Below are 19,407 nucleotides of genomic sequence, written 5' to 3'. Positions count from 1 at the left end.
CACGTTGTGCACATCCCTTTTAAATAAGGAGAGAGCTTGGCTAAGGCTCAAAGCCTTTCACAGATCACAGCAGATACATAGAATTGAATTCAGATGATCTCTATTTCTTTGGGTATCTCTGTGCATTTGCTTCCTTCTTCATTTTCCCTTCCTTATGTGTCTGTTGTGCCTCTCTCTGAATTCTATGTTAAAGGTACTTTTTATTCGTAGTAGGAGAATATAAAATTTATCTCAAAGAAATTTATTTATGTTAATTTTAAGAAGAGCTTGTTTTTAAAAAAAGATGAGACAAGTACTACTGTGAGTAGATGTAATAACAGTCTACTGTTAGTGGATATGGTAAAATTTATGGAGGTGGTGTGAGAATGACTGAGATGTAAAAGCAAGCTTTGCTGTCAAATAGATGTGGTTCACACGCTTGAAGTGTGACCTTGAGCAAATCCCTAGGCTCCTTGGATCTCAGTTTTCTAACTATAAAAAGGGACTCATATGCCACTTGGAGCTGTGTGAATTAAATGAGAAATAAGAGATGGAGTCAGGGTGCTCCTTTCCTGTCTACAGAGTGTAAGCAGAGTGAGCTTACACCAGGCTCATCCTTAGAAGACTTCTCCTAATGAAAAAGATCAAACAAATAGGGTTAAGTCAGAAAAAAGGATGGAATAAGGACTTTCTAAAATTTTTTTTCTCCAAAAATAGCAGCAATAAAAACCTTAGAAAAGTGGTCATAATCAACTTTTCAGAACTCTAGAAACTAGCCAAAGGCTAGAGTAATCCAGGAAATATTTATTAAAGAAAAACTTGTTACGATTTTGGTGTATCTCAGTGAGCACACCCCTGAGATATTACCTCATTATGTAAAAATAACATATCCTTCATGACTATTCTGACAGAAGTTTAAAACACATCTGATGTTTAACTTTCAGGAACAAAGAACTGACAGAAAATAATAGCCTCTACATTATGCATGCATTTAAAAGCTTACCTGAAGTCTGCCTTTTATAAAGGAATAGTATGAATAAGTAGAACTGCACTTTTAAAAACTTATTTGCCATTAAGGCAGAAATTATAAAGTTGCAAAAAAATGACAATACATCCCAAAGTGATCTACATACTCATTGTAAGCTTTACAAAAATTCCAGTAGACTTCTTTGCAGAATAGACAGTCTTGTCCATAGAGTCATGTGGAAATGCAAGGGACCCATAATAACCAAAACCATCTTGAAAAAGGAACACAAAACTGGTGTATACACACTTCCTCATTTCAAAGCCTACTACGAAGTTACAGTAATCAAGACTGTGTGGGGAAAAAAAAAAAGGCAATGTGGTACTGGCATAAAGATTGGCATGGATGAATGGGATAGACTTAAGGATCCGGAAATATACCCATAAATCTATGGTCAATCGGTTTTCAACAAAGGTGCCAAGAAAATTCAATGGGGAAAGAATTGTCCTTCCAATTAATTGTGCTGGCACAACTGGATATTCACATGCAAAAAATGAATGTGGTCCCTACCTCACACTGCATACAAGAATTAACTCAAAAATGGACCAATGACCTAAATGAAGGAGCAAAAACTATAAAATTCTTAGAAGAAAATATAAGTGCATATCCTGAATTAGGTAATGGTTTCTAAAACATAAGCAATGAAAGAAAATAAATAAATCAAACTTCATGAAAATTTCTAGTATTTGTAGATCAAAGTGAAAAGATAGCCCACAGAATGGGAGAAAATATTTGCAAATCACATATCTGATATACATATATAAATCATATATATGTACACACCTATATACATGTTGCACATATTTGCAATATATAAAGAATTCAAACTCAACAATAAAAAGATAAATAACCCAATTAAAATATTGGCTAAGGATTCAAATAGGCACTTCTCTAAAGAATATAAACAAATGGCCAACATACACATGGCAAAATGCTCGATATCTTTATTCATTAGGGGAAGAAAATCCCAACCACAATGAGACACCACTTCACACAGAGTGACACAGTTAAAAACAAAAACAAAACAGAAACAAAAAAGTGTTAAATAAAAGAAATAAACAAAATAAAACAAACGAACAAAAACAAACAAAAAGTGTTTGCTAAGGCTTCCCTGGTGGCACAGTGGTTGAGAGTCTGCCTGCCTATGCAGGGGACACGGGTTTGTGCCCCGGTCTGGGAAGATCCCACGTGCCGCAGAGGGCCATGGCCGCTGAGCCTGCGCGTCCAGAGCCTGTGCTCCACAACAGCAGAGGCCACAACAGTGAGAGGCCCGCATACCGACAAAAAAAAAAAAGTGTTTGCTAAGAAAGGTTAGCAAAGATGTAGAGAAATTAGAACCCTCATACACTGCTGGTGGGAATGTAAAATGGTACAGATGCTGTGGAAAACAGTTTGGCAATTCCTCAAAAAGTTAAACATAGAGTTAGCATATGACCTAGCATTGTGCTCCTAGGTGTATATCCAAGAGAATAGAAAACATATGTGCACACAAACACGTATACACAAATGTTTATAGCAACATTATGGAAGTGGAAGCAACCCTAATGCCCATCAGCTGATGAATGGACAAACAAAATGTGGTCTACCCATACAGTGGAATATTACTCAGCCATTAAGAAGAATGTAACACTGACACATGCTGCAACATGGATAAACCTGAAAACATTATGCTAAGTGAAAGAAACCAGACACAGAAGGCCACATATTGTATAATTCCATTCATGTCAAATATCCAGAATAGGCAAATCCATACAGAAAGTAGACTCGTGGTCGCCAGGGCCGTGGTAAGGAGAGAATAGGGTGTGACTACTGATCTGTGAAATATTTCCTTTTAGGATAATGAAAATGTTCTGGAGTTAGATGGTAGCGATGGTTACATAACTTTGTGAATATACCAGAAACCCTTGAACTATGTGCTTTAAGATGGTGAATTTTATGTTAGGAGAATTATATCTTAATTTATAAAAGGGGAGGACACAACAGTATGAATTTTAGTCTATCTTTTGCATTAAAAAGATGGTATGGAGAAAAGAATATACTTGACATTTGCCTAAAGAAACACTGGAAGGATTTGCAAGAAACTAATAATATTGGTTACTCATTGAGACAGGTGAAGTGGGGAGCAGGTGGATAGGCACAACGGCGGGAGAAGACTTCTCAAAGCATATCTTTTCATATTTTGATTTTTGAACCCTGTGAATTTAATAACTGTTGTAAAAATAAAATTAAACTTGAAAAACAACAGCAAGCAAACAGAATTCCTCACCAATGGTTTCTATTTCTTTTTTGCCAATACCACTGCCTAGGCTGGGCACCGGCCCCCAATCCCTGCCTTCTGGTGGGTCAATGGCATGGGAGCAGAGGTCAAGGGGAGCTTTGAGGAGTTGGGGGGGCAGTCCAGGAAGGCAGCTAACGTGCTGGGGGGCATGTGTGGCCTGCAGCCTGGAGACAGAATGCTGCTGCTGCTTCCTCAGCTCCCGGAGCGGGGGCTGGTCAGTGTGGCTTGTATGCGGACAGGTCAGTGAGCAGGGCTGAGACTCCCAGTTGGGACTGACACAACCTGCCCGAGCTTTGGCAGCACCCACGAGGTTTGGGAGATGGAGGAAATTGAACCCCGTGTGGCGTTTTGTTTACTTCCCCTTTGCCCAACAGTCACAAACTTGATTGTGTACAGGGGCCAGATAGCACTGTAATTGATTAAAACAGGCCGGTGTGAGGCAGCAAGGGGTGCTGAGGACTGCGCTGAACTGGAGCTCACATGCCTCATCCAGCAGGGACCACCACTCCTCCAAACTCCAAACGCATGTTTCCATGTGTGAATGAGGGCCAGTGTTTCCAGAACTTCTGATTTTTGTAATTAAAAAAACTTGGATTTTTATGGAAAGAAACCTTCCGGTCTTTTAATATTGACAAATAAATAGATCTTTTAGGGCTTCCCTGGTGGCGCAGTGGTTGAGAGTCCGCCTGCCGATGCAGGGGACACGGGTTCGTGCCCCAGTCCGGGAAGATCCCACATGCCGCGGAGCGGCTGGGCCCGTGAGCCATGGCCGCTGAGCCTGCGCGTCCGGAGCCTGTGCTCCTCAACGGGAGAGACCACAACAGTGAGAGGCCCGTGTACCGCAAAAAAAACAAAAACAAAAACAAAAAAAACCTCTGCTGACATGGTTCTCAGTCCTGGATGCTCATTAGTAGCACCTTGGAAGCTTCAAACATTCCTGATACTCAAGTTCCGCATCAGTGAGAGCCAACTTTCTGAGAATGTGCGTCAGCTCCCAAGGTGATTCAAACGTGCAGCCGAGCTTTATAGAAACTCCATCTGCTGTATATACTAAGCCATCAATCAGCAACAATATTGGAAGGAGCAGATAAAAATCAGTCCATTTGTTTTTGAAATGCTGTATATGTATTTTGTGGCTTTTCTGTGATTACAACAGAAATCTTTCATGGTATTTTATTGAAAGTCATAGAAATCTACCTACAAAACAATGACAATAACAACATAGTAATTCCATCAAGCAGAGATAATGTGAAAATTTAAATGTATTTTCTTCTAATCACTTTTGTAGGTGAAAGTAAATCCTTGACTTTCCTGAAGGATTTATTCCTTATTCACTGAGTGCCTACTTCATGCCACTAAGTATACAGCACTGGACAGGAAAGATAAGACCTTTGTCCTCATAGAGCTTAAATACAGGACCTCTCTGGTCTGTGATCATTCCATTGAGAGAGTCAAGTTGTAAAGTTATTTGCTAAAAAGAACCTTTGTTTTCTTCAACTTTTTCTTTTCATCACTAGCACCAGCTCTTAGTTTTCTTTCTGGGTCATTTTTAACTAAGAAAAAAATATTAAATCTCCTCATAAGAATCATGGAACATTGAAAATTAATAGAGATTGTTAGGCCACAGTTGCCCTGTGAATGCTGAGTGGTCAGTAGGACTGACCAGGTAAGCTCATTCCCCCGTCATTTGCATATACATTTCATATAGCTGAGATTGCACACGTCAATTAATGTGCCTATTTCAACTTTATACCCAGGATAAGGAATCTACTTATTTTCCTATGGAAACAAACTGTCAAATGCACAGATGTTCATTACAGTGTTGTTTATAACAGATGAAAAATGTGGAGGTACTCTCTGAATTTCTAACAGTGGGAAATTAGTTATATAAATGATATTATAGCATTGTATATTAAAAAAAAGAGAGAAAGAGAGAAAAAGAAGAAAAGGAAAGGGAAAGGACTAAAAAGAAAAAGAATCCAAATTTCTAATAACATGAAAGTGTTTAAATAAATAATATTATAGCCACATAGGGTAATATTATGCAAATATTTTATATTTCATTACACTTTTTTATTCTTGTGAGGAGATGTTCATGATTGTTCATGATTGTTAACTGAAGTAAAATTGGATTGTAGAAATACATGTATAGAATATTTTGTATTCACACAAATGTGTATATGCATAAAATCACAGATAAGCCATAAAAAGGTCCCATACACAGATTAAATTTTTAGCCTTGATTATCTGAGTAGTGAGGCTGATCTTCTGTCATCCTTCATCTTTATTTTCTATTTATTCTATAAGAGATATATAATTGTATAATACAGAAATGATACATTTTTTAAATGAAATCTATGCAAGCAAAGGGTCCTCAGGTATAGTTTCATACATAATTGGCACCATACCACAACTTTGTACTGTACACTTTTTAACATTAAGTTATGTCACGGGTCTTTTTTGTGGCACTAAGTATTTTGGGAAAAATTCATTTTCTACGGCTGCTTAGAGCTCCCCCAATTTGGGGGTGAATATGGTTATTAAGCTTCGTGTAGCACATTCCCTTCTGAGGGCCTTGGCTCTGCTGGGGGCACTTTGAATACATCTCCCAGTGCCCAGGCTGACAACAAGCGTCATCACCCTGAGAAAGTTAGAGCCTTATCCACAAAAACATTATCATAAGTCTCAATATCTAGTAGAGCAAGTCTCTCCTTCTTACTCAACTTCTTTAGATACGTTTTACCTATTCTTGGTCCTCTGTTCTTTCATATACACTTTAGAATCAACTTGTCAAGTTCTGTGGATCTGTTAGCATTTTAGTTGGAGATGCAGTGTTTATAGATCAATTTGGGGAGAATTAACATCGTTATGATATTAAGTGTATCTTTTCACTTATGTATATCTTCTTTAATGTTCTGTAGAGTTTTACATTTTCTATGTATGCTTCTTACAGATTTTGTGCTAGATTTATTTTTAGGTATTGACAGCATAGCTTTTTTCTTTATTTTTCAGAATGCGTTTTTAAAATTAAAGTGTAATTTACATGCAATGAAATGCCCTTATGTTAAATATACGGGTCAATGACTTTTGACAAATGTATATATACCTGTGTAACCATCACCACATCAAGTTATAGAACATCTCTTATCACCCCAAAAAGTTCCCTTGTGCCCCTTTGCAGTCAATCCCTAGGGCTCAGGCGATTGCTAAATTGTTTGTTGTCACTGAAGATTAATTTTGCCTTTTGTTAAAAAAAGAACTTCATGTAAATGGCATCAAAGTATTCATTGGTTTGTGTCTGCTTTCTTTTACTCAGTGTAACATTCTTGAGATTCACGGGTGTTGCTGCCTGTGCCAGTAATTTGTTTCTTTTTCTTACTGAGCAGTAGCTTTACTCAAAGCTTTGAGAATCAGAGTTTGGTGTCGTAGCTCTTTCCCCTACCCTTGCTCTTGGCCAGCCACTCCCTTTCTATCTTCAGTGATTGCTGTGCACAAAGAGTATCAGTGTGCTCTTTTATCCTAAGAAACAGAGCCAATAGCCATGTGCCCACCCACCCGCATGCAAGTATGCTGCCTAGACCCTTCTACGGATGGCAGTGGGCGGCTATCCTTAATCATTTCCTGGCAGCTTCCTTCCAGTTAAAAGAGGGAAAATGGAGAACCAAGGTGCGGAACGTCCCTCAGGATGCCTGAAACAGCTGTCCAGCAAAATGCTTGCTGATTGCAAACACTCATACATGCAGTCTCAGAAAGACCTACCTCCCCTTGCAAGTGGTACACGTTTTCCCCCAATCCTGTCTGTCCAAACCTGTACCCAGCTGCCTTCCTAGTCAGGAAAACCTATACGTAATGAACCCTAAGGAGTGTGTGAATCTCCTCTCTCCAAAGTATTGGCATCTTAAGGGAAGCATGTTGGCTTCTAACTGTGTCATTTCAGGTATGGGGAAGAGTTTGGAAAATAGGATTCTAAAATCACTCCATAAAAGCCATAACTCCCAATACTTGATCCTGGAAAGGCAGGCAACAGAAAAAAACTGGTATCCAACTGGCTGAGTCCAAGTCACTGGTAGAACTTCCATGTTGGGCTGGTAAGCTAAAATAGGATTCTAAAATCACTCCATAAAAGCCATAACTCCCAATACTTGATCCTGGAAAGGCAGGCAACAGAAAAAAAACTGGTATCCAACTGGCTGAGTCCAAGTCACCGGTAGAACTTCCATGTTGGGCTGGTAAGTGTGAGCACTTATTCACAAGGCTAGGCTAAGGAGAAAAGAGTTGTTACATGAGGCCTGATTCTTTGTTTTTTGTTTGTTTGTTGTTTTTTCCAACAGGTTGTAAAGGCATTTATAGTCCTTTCTCCAGCCTATTCCTCGCATGATCCAGAGAATCTAACCCAGGAACTCCAGGAGCACGTGAAAAGGGTGACCGCTCCGTACAAGTACTCCAGGAAAGGTAAACATCTGCGGGTTCTAGGACTGAATAAGCTGGGAAATCAAATGGGTACATGCTCCCTGGGCTCCCACTCAGGATCAGGCACTGGGAGGACTAATACGTGTTGGGGAAAACTTGAACTAAATTAATTTTAAATCAGTATAAAAATAATATATGTATAGTGGAGAACCACACTTGGAAATGTAAAGGAAAATCTACAGATGGAAAAAAGACTGGAGGGAGATACACTAAAATGTTAATAGTAATTTTCCTGGGTATTGAAAATAATGGATGATAGATTTTTCCTTTCCTCTACATTTCTCTATTTTCCAAATTTTCTCAGTAAGTATATTTAACTCTTTTAATGAAAAAATTATTTTAAAGAAATAATCACCCAATACCATACTCTGACTCATGTCTTGTCCTTCCTCCACACACCAACACATCAACTCCAAATACTAGTGTGTTATGTCTCACCCAGGAAAGATACAGGGACCTGAAGCCATGTCTCAGGAGCCCAGAAACAGAGAGGGGTGACTCTGGGCCGCTGAGACCAGCCATGCAGAAAAGAACAGATGGAAACTGACCCTACTGCTGCTTATCCAACTCTTAGCACTTCCATTCACTCATTGACCAATATTTATTGAGTGCCTACTCCGTTCCGGGCTTGGGGAACACAGTGATAAGCAAAGCCAACCAGTCCTTTCCTGTATTAGTCTGCTCAGGCTGCCATAACAAAGTACCACAGACTGGGCAGCTTTAATAAAAGAGACTTATTCCCTCAGTTCTTGAGACTGTAAATCCCAGGTCAGGGGCGTTGGCAGTGTTGGTTTCATTCTGAGGCCACTCTCTTTGGTTTGTAGATGGCTATCTTCTCCTAGGTCTTCACATAGCCCCTTCTCTGTGCATGTCTGTGTCCTGATCTCCTCTTTTTATAAGAACACCAGTCATACTAAATTAGGGCCCACCCTTATGACCTCATTTTAACTTAATCATCTCTCTAGGCCCTGTCTGTGAATGTAGCTACATTCAGAGGTACTGGGGGTTAGGACTTCAACATATAAATTTTGACAGGACATAACTTGGTCCATGACACTACCCTTGTGGAGTTTACAGTCTAACGGGGAGGTTGATATTATTCATCAAAGAATAAGGCAAGTAAGGCACCACTGTGATAAATGTCATTAAGCAAAGAGTACAGTTAAAACACAGATGAGGGGACTGACTGAGACTGGGGGGGACTCAGGGTATCAGAGGAGACTTCCATAAGGAAGTCCCCAGTAAGCTGGCATCAAAGGAAAAGTGGAAGTAAACTAAGTAAGGAAGTTGGGGATGAGCTTTCTGAACAAAGGACACAGCATGTGCAAAGGCCTTGGGGTGGGAAAGACAGGTTTTGTGTTTCTAAAAACAGCTCACAGTCAGCACAATTCTAAATTTTTTAACTCTCAACCGTCCTGTTGGACAGGTACCGATAACACCCTCGTTTTATAGATATGTTGACTGAAATAAAAATGCACATGAAAGCTGTGAGTTCCAGTTTTTCCTTGATTTTTGTTTTATGAAATTAATTAATTTATTTTTGGCTGCATTGGGTCTTGCGTGCAGGCTTTCTCTAGTTGTGGCGAGTGGGGGCTACTCTTTGTTGCGGTGCACGGGCTTCTCACTGTGGTGGCTTCTCTTGTTGCAGAGCACCGGCTCTAAGCGCATGGGCTTCAGTAGTTGTGGCGCATGGGCTCAGTAGTTGTGGCTCGCGGGCTTAGTTGCTCCGCGGCATGTGGGATCTTCCCAGACCAGGGCTCGAACCCGTGTCCCCTGCATTGGCGGGCGGATTCTTAATCAGCATGCCACCAGGGAAGCCCCTGAGTTCCAGTTTTATTTGGGAACTTACTGAGGCTATAGCCGAGGGGACAGTCTCTCAGATTGCTCAGAGGAACTGCTCAGAAGAGGTTGGGGAGGCCAGTATGTGTGTGATTTTGGCGAAGGGGTGTGTGCATGCAAGTGCATATCTCGGCAGAAGATTGCTGCTAGTCACGAGGAACAGATATCCCAGCTAATGATTTCAGTGCTTTTCTAAGTATGGGAAGATGCAAGGATCTGGGTTCATAAAAATTTCTCCCGAAATATATCTAACTATCTAAGGGCCTGTTGGCTGTTAATGTTTCATCCTGACCTTTGCTCTGAATTCCTTTCAGTGTGTACTACAGGTCAACAACTGCAGTGGCTAACGACTTGATTCTTGTAGAACTGGATGGTGGGCAACATGCTTTATTTTACAGATAGAACAGAGAGGTTAAGCAGTTTGCTGAAGTTCACACAGCCAGTATCTCACGGAGACAGAATTAAAAGCCAGGTGGTCCAGCTCCACCATCCACACGTGCGTCACTTTTCATGACTGATTCAGGATGGCGCGGTTTAGGAATTTTGTTTTTCTCCTGTGAGTGCAAGGGAGCCACTGAAGGTTTATGGCAGAGAAATGTACCTCCTAAAATGTCACTAGTCCCTTAAAAGAAAAAAAAAACTTGTCCAAGTGATTTACTTGTTCTTTATGTCTTTTGTCTTTATGGCATTCCTAGACTGGGCAAATTCGCTTTATTACAAAGGTGGAAATTCAGAGGACTTTGGTGATTTGCCCAATACCTACCAGGAGGGGGCACCAGAAGCAAGGAAAACATGCAGGTGTTCACCAGTGTTCTTGAGCTGAGGCTGTCTTACGTTGGGTGCTGCTGGAATTCCTAGTGAGTCTCCAAAATGTCAGTTCCCCCAAAGCCAGGGGCTTGGATGGAAATGACACCTGGGGAAGTGGCACCTACCAACTCTGTCATTGTGGTTACACTGCTTTCTTCTCTAAGCCTCAGCTTCCTTGCCTGCGGGGCTGATGTTCTCTGGACTCCCTGCCCTGGGCTGAACCAGCCTGTTTTCCAGCTATAATCAGAGCTCGCCACCTAGGGGCCTTTTTTCAGACTTCAGTCAGAACGAGGCAAAGATAACAAGGTGCGGGGGGAAGCCCAGTTTCCCTCCCCTTAGGACTGCCCTCCACACCCCACAACACACCGGACTCCCCAGCCAACTGCGCCACAGTCACCTCAGCCCAGTTCTGCTCCAAAAAGTCAAAAGCAAAGCTCTCAGCTGCATTACCATAGGGAGCCCCCAGCACACGCAGACCCAGAAGTCACTGGTAGTGAAAGCAATGACAAGTGCTGTCACTTTATTGGCAACCGATTCCACACTGGCTAGAAGCTCTGCTGAAATACTCACCTCAACCTTTACTCATTCCCATTCTACCATCAGGACTGTAGCTGTAGCCACACACCATCTGTGCTGGAAATCAGCTCACCTTTCAAAGAAAATATCTAAACCCTAAGCAATATAATATGCATTGAAAGAGGAGTCTGTAGTTCAGTTAACTTTTTCTAATGCTCATCAAAATAATCATGAACATGAAAACTGCTCATCTAAAATCACCTTGCAAAACCCACTTTAGGGAAAACTGATCCGATCTAATTCTAGTTATTATAAGAAGAAAGTATTATAAGAAGTAAGAAAGAAGAAAAGTATTATAATCTCCTAAGAAGAAAGTATTATAATCTCCGTTTAACAGATAAAGAGACTGAAGGCCAGTGGGGACTCGCATAGCAGCTCCTCCCTGGGTCTCCACCCCTTTTTCTGTCAGGAGCTGGAGACCCTACCAAGACCCCTTCCAACCTTTCCAGTGGGAAAACAAGATTTCTGAATTCTTGTTAAAAAACAAAATTCAACCAGGTACATTTGAAGGTCTAAGTGGCTTTATTCAATGATTTATGAACAGGGCAGCATCTCGTCTAGCAACCTGGAGGGTGCTCCCAGGGTTGCACAAAATAGAAGGTTTTTAAGGAAGAATGTTGGAGCAAGGGAGCTACTAGCAAAAGAAAAGAAAGGATTATTATTTTTAGGCCAGGACATCTTCTTTTGGTGGAGAAGGAAAGGCAAGGGCAAGGGTTTTATCACTCAGATGCCCAGGGGATTACCTCATTGGTGCTAATAAGAAAATTCCAAACGGGTTGGTTAAGATTACGTTTCTGGTGAAGGTTGAAACTGCAATTTGGTCAGGTATTAAATCTAAGTTTGGTATCATGGCTTTAACACAAGTGATACCATTTGGGGCCTGTGGTTTTTCTCTTTAACAGTCTGCCTTCTTGGACTCCGCCCCTGTCCTTTTCCTACTGAACTTCCCCCTGTTCTTCAACTTTGCCTCTTCCTGGCCTGAGGGCTCAACTTAGCCGCTCACGTGGCTCAGCTTTTCATTCCTTTTGCAAAGCTCCCCTGGATCCCCATGTTAGGAACTTTTTGGGGATCCCAGGATACCCTACCTAACCTGATGGTGGCAGAAATGATGGAGACATTGAGTGGGCTGGGCTTGATGGGCTACTGTCAGAAAATGGCTCTATTTTTTACTCCTGTCACTAATATTTAGTGCCACTATGTCTCCTCTCTCTTCCTCACCCAAAGGACTGTATATCCTCAGGAATATCCCTTATCTTTTTATTCCTTCTCAAGCCTCATTTTCAGGTACTAAAATGTTTAGTCCAGGGCTTCCCTGGTGGCGCAGTGGTTGAGAGTCCGCCTGCCGATGCAGGTGACACGGGTTCGTGCCCCGGTCCGGGAAGATCCCACATGCCGCGGAGTGGCTGGGCCCGTGAGCCATGGCCGCTGAGCCTGTGTGTCTGGAGCCTGTGCTCCACAACGGGAGAGACCACAACAGTGAGAGGCCCGTGTAACGCAAAAAAAAAAAAAATGTTTAGTCCAAACTAAATCAAAACTTAAATCCAGCTTAGAGCTGCTCCTCTTCCCCAGCCCTGCCTTTTACCCAAGGCATGTGTTGTCTTTTTTCTACACTTTTTTCTACACGTCAGTCTGTGTTTTTCTTCATAGCCCTTATTTACTAATCCAGATATTTACTGAGCACCTACTCGGTGCTAGATATTTTACAGAGTTCTTGAACTAAATCAATGAACAAGACACGGCAAAGAGCTCTGTCTTCATGTAGCTTAGATTCTAAAGGAAAGAGACAGATAAAAAATAATGTGTAAGTAAATTCTATAATGTGATAGAAAGCAATGAGTATTAAGGAAAAAATAGTACTGTGTAAATGTGGGGAGGGAGAACCAGTGGCTGGAAATTTGAAGTAGGCGGTCAAGGTAACAAAGAAGGTGACAAAAATCTTTGGCAAAGATTTGAAGGAGGAAGGGGGTTATCCACAGATACCAGAGAAAAGTAGTCTGAGAAGAAACAGCACATGCAAAGGTCCTGAGGCAGAACGTGACTTCAAGGAACAGGAGGCCAGTGGGGCTCTTTCGCAGTGAGTGGTAAATGGACAGAACATAAAGCCAGAGGATGGGAGTGTGTATGAAGACCATGTGGGGCCTTGGGTGGTGTGGTAAACACTTTGACATTTCTTTTGCATGAAATTAGGATTCACTGGTAGGTGATAAGTAGAGGTGTGGCCTATCTGACCTCTGACCTATCCTTAACAGTATCTAAAATGAACTTAATCATTTTACATGTTATTAGCTATCTCACCTCCGCACTGGGAGGGAGCTGTCTTGGTTACCTCTGTGTCCATCTGAGAGCAGCAGTCAATAAATATTTGTTGGCTAATTGACAGGGACAGATATTTCCAGGGAAGACAGTGTTCCATGGCTTATCATGGGGAACTTGGCTCCAGAACGCCTAAACCAAATTATCGGGTGGGTCCTTTTGCCTCCATTTCTGGGAGGACAAATGACTTTTTCTTAGGTTCCCTTCCATTCGTGGGACCTTAACTACTGTTCCCAGGATCAGGACCCTCATTCTTCAAATCTGTTGCATCCACATGATCTGCAGGAAGGTCAATGACCCCAGGCCCCCTGCCCAGGCTGCTGTGTGAATTTAAGTCCAAAGACTCCCCTTCAAGTCTCTCCCACTGTGATTTACTAAGTGCTCACTATGTGCTATGCATTTGGTTTAGTTTTCAACTATTAAAACTTTTAAGTAAATAAAAATTCAAATTTGAATAAGTTTAAAAAAATATAAGGACACTTTGACCTGTTTCAAGGTCAAACTAGCTCCCCTCTCCAGAAGCAGCTGAGGTTAGCAATTTCTGATACTAGAAATGTTGTAAACATGTTCATGTGCTGGATGCTTGATGTGCATTAAGTTCAATCCTCACACGTCTAAGAAGTATTTTAGAATTATCCCCCATTTTCAGATGAGAAGACTGAGGCTTGAGGCGTGGCAAGGGCAACATAACTTCTTCAAGAGCACACAATTCAGTAATAGAGGAGGCCATATTCAAATCTAGACAAATTTCAGGCCCCCGATACTTAACCATGAATCCTACTGCATGGTCATGAATGAAGAGATTGCCAACCACTGGAGCTGACGAACCAGAGGGTATTTGTACACAGAAGAGGGGGTGACTGGTACAGAAGAAAGCACAAATCCAATCTCAGGCAGAGAGGCAATTAAGGCACTCAGAGCAGCAGTGAGGAGGAATGCATGGGACAAGGTGAAATCCCTCCTCAATCCACGGAAGTAAATGAAGCAGAGGTGAGAGGCCTTGATGTCTCTGATAGACACCCAAGACGGTGTGGGGAGCCTTTAAAAGAGGAGGAGGCAACAGGAGAAACAGCTGACCATTTCAGGATTCCTGGTAGACCCATAGAGATCCTGAGATTCTCAAGAGACTCCAAGAACTGACAAGGAGGTAATTCTTATGTCTTTCCATCAAATTCCTTCAGAAAGCCTCATCTCCCTTTCCAAGTGCTTTCAACTATTTCTTAAATAGAGCCTTAGCAGGGACAGCAACTCAGGTGTCTTATTCTTCAAGATCTAGGTCACCACTCTAGGTATTCTCCTACTCTTTGTGGCAAATAGGTCAAAATAAAGGGAGTGACTGGAAAGAAGGGAAGGACTTGTATAGCTGTCCTCATGGTCTTGGTTCTCTGAAGCCTCTCTGTCAGTAGGTAGTGAGAGGGCACAGAGCAGTGACAGCAAGAGGGATTTAGGGCAGACATTGGGGAGAACTTCCTAGAAGACAGTTGAGTCTCATGACTGTGTGATTTTGAGACATTCAGAAATACCTTTTGCAAGGGTATTTAAGAAAGGATGGATACCTTTAGGACTGGAGGGGCTAGGTGGTGAAATTCTATGATTTTCTCCAGAAAGGGTCCGGAATTCTTCCCAGGACACAGCTGCTGCTCTACATAAACAGGTTTCTCAAGCGTATTATTTCTAGGGTTGCCCAGAGAAAAGCAAACTGCTTCGGGTATCCTCTCCAGATATACCTCTTCTCTTCTCTTGCCAGACCCTGGACCCTGGCTTCTAGGATCTTTAAGCCCTTCTGGCTTCCCTAGATGTCCCCTAATGTGGGTCTCTGTCACTCGTGTCCTCAGCAATTAGTCACTGCCAGGTAACCAGCACCCTCGTCTTGCCCCCGGCCTGTGAGCCTCCAACAGAGACATCTGTTTTTAGGGAGCCCCCATTCCTGCCTGTCACGGGGCTCTTTTAGCAGATGCATGGCTGGTGGCCAGCACATCGAAGGAATAACTCTCTAAGAGTGGGCATAGGGTGCAGGGGAGCAGGCAGGGAAGCGCTGTGGCATCAGGGGTCCTTTCCCCATCTGCAAGGATACAGGAGCCAAGGTGGCCTGAGATACTTTTCCTTTGGTGGGTGTTCCTGGAACACAGTCTGTCTCAGCAGCTTAGAGCCCTCTGATTTCCTGCTCTAATCTTGGTGCCTGAGAATCCACTGTAAGTCAGCAGCCTGGGCATGAGCCCCCCTTCCGGAGGCTAGGGTTCCAGGCCTGGGCCGGAGACTGATTTTTTGTGTGGCCTTAAGCAAGTTACTGTTCCACTCTGAGTTTTTATATTATCCACTCAATGATCTGGAAAGGGTTTTGTTTTTCTGACCCTGTGACTCAAAAAGAGCTGCGTAAGCGGTAACATTCACTGAGATGGCCAAGGGGGCAGGTGGAGTGGGATGCTTCACTGAGGGGGAGAAGATCAGGTGCTCAGCTCTGGACAAAGCATGTTTGACAGGCCTGTTAGACATCTGAGGAGACAGGTCAAGCTGATTAGGGCGCAGGAGAGAGATCCAGGCTGGAGACACATGTATGGTCATTGACAAGGCAGCTGGGGTTCAAGCTACAATACTGGATGAGATCCTGTATGGAGTGAGTGCGAGTAAAGGAAATGAGGAGGAATCATTAAAAGAGACTGAGAGTAAGAGGGAAATCAGGTGGAGGAAAGGGCTAAAGGAAGTGAGAGGACAGGACGTACATCAAGCCAATGTGAACTCTGCTTCTCCCTTCCTGGTTGGAGCATGAACCTACTGGCACTAACCAATCTTTAGAAGTCAGGGCTAGCAAGGAGAGTGACAATCCACAGGGAAAAGCAGTCTGCCATCTCTAGGGGCCGAGACAGGTCTTCCGGGTCTTAGTGCTACCATAATCTGTAGATAGAAGGAGAAACTTACCCTGAAAAAGAATAGTCACCTCACTTGCATTCAATATTATCTCAATATCAGGTTCAAGTTGTGCAATGTCAGAAGAGGTGGTCGTTACATGATAAAAAGTTTGGACTTTATCTGGACAGTAATGAACTCAGTCAACAATTTATTTCTAAATGATTACCTTGGTAACCGAGTGGTAAATGTATTAAAGGAGAATTTGAGAAATGCTTAGAAGAAGAATTCCTTCTTCTTGGAACCTGGTAACTTAGTGACTAAGTAAGGCAGATAGGGTTAAGGGCAAGGAGACACAGAAGTATGATGTCTAGGTGTTTGACTAAGTAAACTGGGAGAGGTGGTTTTAAGACTGAGAGGAATAAGTTTGGAGGCAGGAACACAGAATTCAATTGTGGTCATGATAATTTATCTATGCTGTCTATGAAATACTGAGGTTAGTGTATATTTAGTAATCAGCTGGATATTTAAGTTTGAACTCTGGGGGAAGTAAAGATTTTAATGTGGTTAGGAAATTATTGAGAGAGAGAGAGAGGGAATAAATGGAATGAGAGAAACTGTTGGGTGTGCATGAGTCCTTGGAGAACAACAATACTTTAATAGAATAAAGAGGAAGAGAATCCAATAATCAATATTGAGAAAGAAGACTCAGAAGAGGCAGGATGTGATAACAAAAAGGTAGAAGAGAGCAACGAAAGGGCTGATTAACTTTGCTGTTTAATTTTAGCTACCCTTAATTAAAACTTCAGTCCACTAGAAGAGCCAGTCTGCCTACAAAAGGAGAGAGAGAGGGGAGGAGTGAGCAGGGCAGGGGCATTTGCTCAGAAGAGCAGGTATATTTTCAGACTGTAAGATCCAGCTTTTTGATGGAGTCATGACTTTTTTCAGTCATTCTTCTCTACCCACCCATGGGCACCATTCTATCGTCCACATTCCTCCAGGGCCCAGGTACTCTGAAAAGAAGAGGGTCCTGGGAGAAGAGAAGCAGAGACCCCTGGGGCTGTGTGCTGGATATAGAGCCTGTCCCACAGTGGGTTTGGTGTATCAGACTCAGTGCTGGCAAAGTGATTTATATTGACTATCTTGCTAATCCTTGTGGAAGCCAGATAGTGGGTGTTACTACGATGCCCTCAAGTTTGGAGACATGAATGGTGGTCAAGATCACTCAGCTGGTACCCAGTGGAGCCAAACCTGGCTCTGTAGCTCTAGGATCCCCTATAACACGCTAAAATAAACAGCTTTCAGTCCAAATGCTTGTGAAATCAAAGCTCTGTTGCAAGAACTCTTCAAGGCACTGTGCACCAGTCATATGAGATTAGGGTCCATAAAATGACCTCGTTTTAACTTCATTACCTCTTTAAAGATTCTATGTCCAAATACAGTCACATTGTGAGGTATTGAGGGCTAGGACTTCAACATGTGAATTTTGAGGGGACACAATTCAGCCCATAATAAAGGATTAATTAATTTCCACATTATTTCTCTTGGTGTTGTTTTGGTTTTTAGCCACTTACTAAGGGGTTGTTTGCACTGTCCTTGAGTATTTTAAGGAGGATCCTGCAGTGATGTAAACACGTGTGTATAAAAATAGCAACTGAGTCTGGTTTCTTGCTCTCAATGAGCTCATGCCTGTGGAGACAGGTATGTGTTGGAAAAAATAGCAGGATAAGCAGGTTTTAGAACTAGCTCTGCTACTAAACTTGCCTTGAAACCTTGGGGAAATCCCTGTCCCTCTTGGGATGTTAGCCTAGAATGGGGGTTTTAAGCTCAAATGTCGACAAGAGCTGGATAGGTACAGTAAGTGCAGAAGCAAGTAGCTGTAACAACATAGGGAGTAGTGGAAACCCTGTTGAATTGGACAACATTCCATTTAATTTTCAGCTCCAACCAGTTGGTGCCAGGTTGAAATAAAGGCCCAGTGTTGCCAGGCCTTCTGAGTTTTCAAGAGAAATCTTCAATTCACATTGTAAATGAAATCTCCCAAATTGTAAATATTGGCAATTCAAATTATTTCCTCCAAAGGATGAGGGTCAAACGTCTGAGCCAGCTGGTTATCTTAGGGTCTTTCTTCCCTTAAGTGCTCTGATAAAACAAAAGACAGTACTGTTTATTGACAGGCACTAAAAAGGAAGGGGACATACTTTAGTTCATGTGGTCTAAGGGTCCACACAGACAAGGAAACTCTAAGGGATGAAGCTTTCCCATATCTATCCTCTTTTCTACAGAGAGTTGCAGGGTTCCAAGGGCAGCATCTAAATTAATTGGGGTTTGGTTATTGCGAGTCTAAACAGGTTGAAAATAAATTGAGTCAGGTTTTATGGATCTCTTTTATGGGTCTATTGTCAAACAGTATTATCTTATTGCTGAAACGGGGAGGAGGCTTAATTGTTTGCGGTGATGAAGTGCTTGAACCTCAGAGCTATCTGTGAAGTGGCTTTCTTCTCATAGAACAGAAGTTCTAGCTTAAGCCAATTTTCACAATCAAACTTCAAGAAGCATCCTCATAAATGAGCGTTCTGCTCCCATGTTAGAAGCATTTGTTGGGATCTGGACTGGCAAAGAAACTTTATTTCACAGGTCAAGTGATGTATCGGTAATAGCTAGCTGGATGCTGTCCTGGGGAAAACCCCGAGGCCAGATCCCAGTCCAGTAAGGAAGGCGCTGTGATATTAGCCTCCTCTGTCCTGAGTGTGGTGGTGCATATTTGTCAATATTCTTAGAGTCTCAAGTGACAGAAACCCAATCTCAGGCAGGAAAGACTGTTGGCTCATAGAATTCAGGACAGGACATTACCAAGACGGGGGTAGAGATGCAGACGGGCCTCAGGAACAATAGTTCTGAACCAGAGACTTGCGTGCCTCTGAGATACTCCTGCCCCTTATTTCCATGTCTCTGAAATCTTCCATATAACAAATAGAATTGATTTTGACTCAATTTTCCACACATTTTACTTATTAAAAATGTTAAGTTAGAAATCCAACATTTTAATGTAACTTTTTTTTTAGCATAATCCAGGCAACATACGTCCAGGGGTGGAATATAGTCACTCATTCAGGCCACCAATTTACAACCCGTGACTATCCTTGGTAATTAAACTCTATATTACTCTAGGCTCCAAGGATACTACACTCCAATTGATTCATGGAGCAGCCTCCCAAATCTATTCATGAGAGGTCACGTTCATGTCCAAAATCATTCATTCTGTCTCTTTGATACT

General features: G+C 42.1%; 1 protein-coding gene across 1 annotated transcript in view; it reads left to right on the top strand.

Annotated features, from left to right (window-relative positions):
* The window catches only part of ACSM5 (acyl-CoA synthetase medium chain family member 5), a gene marked incomplete at its 5' end in the record, with an annotated part of 89,460 nt that overhangs the window by 535 nt on the left and 69,518 nt on the right, over window positions 1-19,407 (top strand). The window contains one exon of the mRNA XM_024744618.1: window positions 3,310-3,517. Coding sequence (XP_024600386.1) covers window positions 3,310-3,517 — 208 coding nt within the window. The remainder of the gene's footprint in view (window positions 1-3,309; window positions 3,518-19,407) is intronic.

The sequence above is a fragment of the Neophocaena asiaeorientalis genome, unplaced genomic scaffold (assembly GCF_003031525.2).
Source record: "Neophocaena asiaeorientalis asiaeorientalis breed wild unplaced genomic scaffold, Neophocaena_asiaeorientalis_V1.1 scaffold91, whole genome shotgun sequence".
NCBI lineage: Eukaryota > Metazoa > Chordata > Mammalia > Artiodactyla > Phocoenidae > Neophocaena > Neophocaena asiaeorientalis.
The sequence above is the reverse complement of the archived record's forward strand: the minus strand, read 5'-3'. Positions and strand labels throughout refer to the sequence as shown.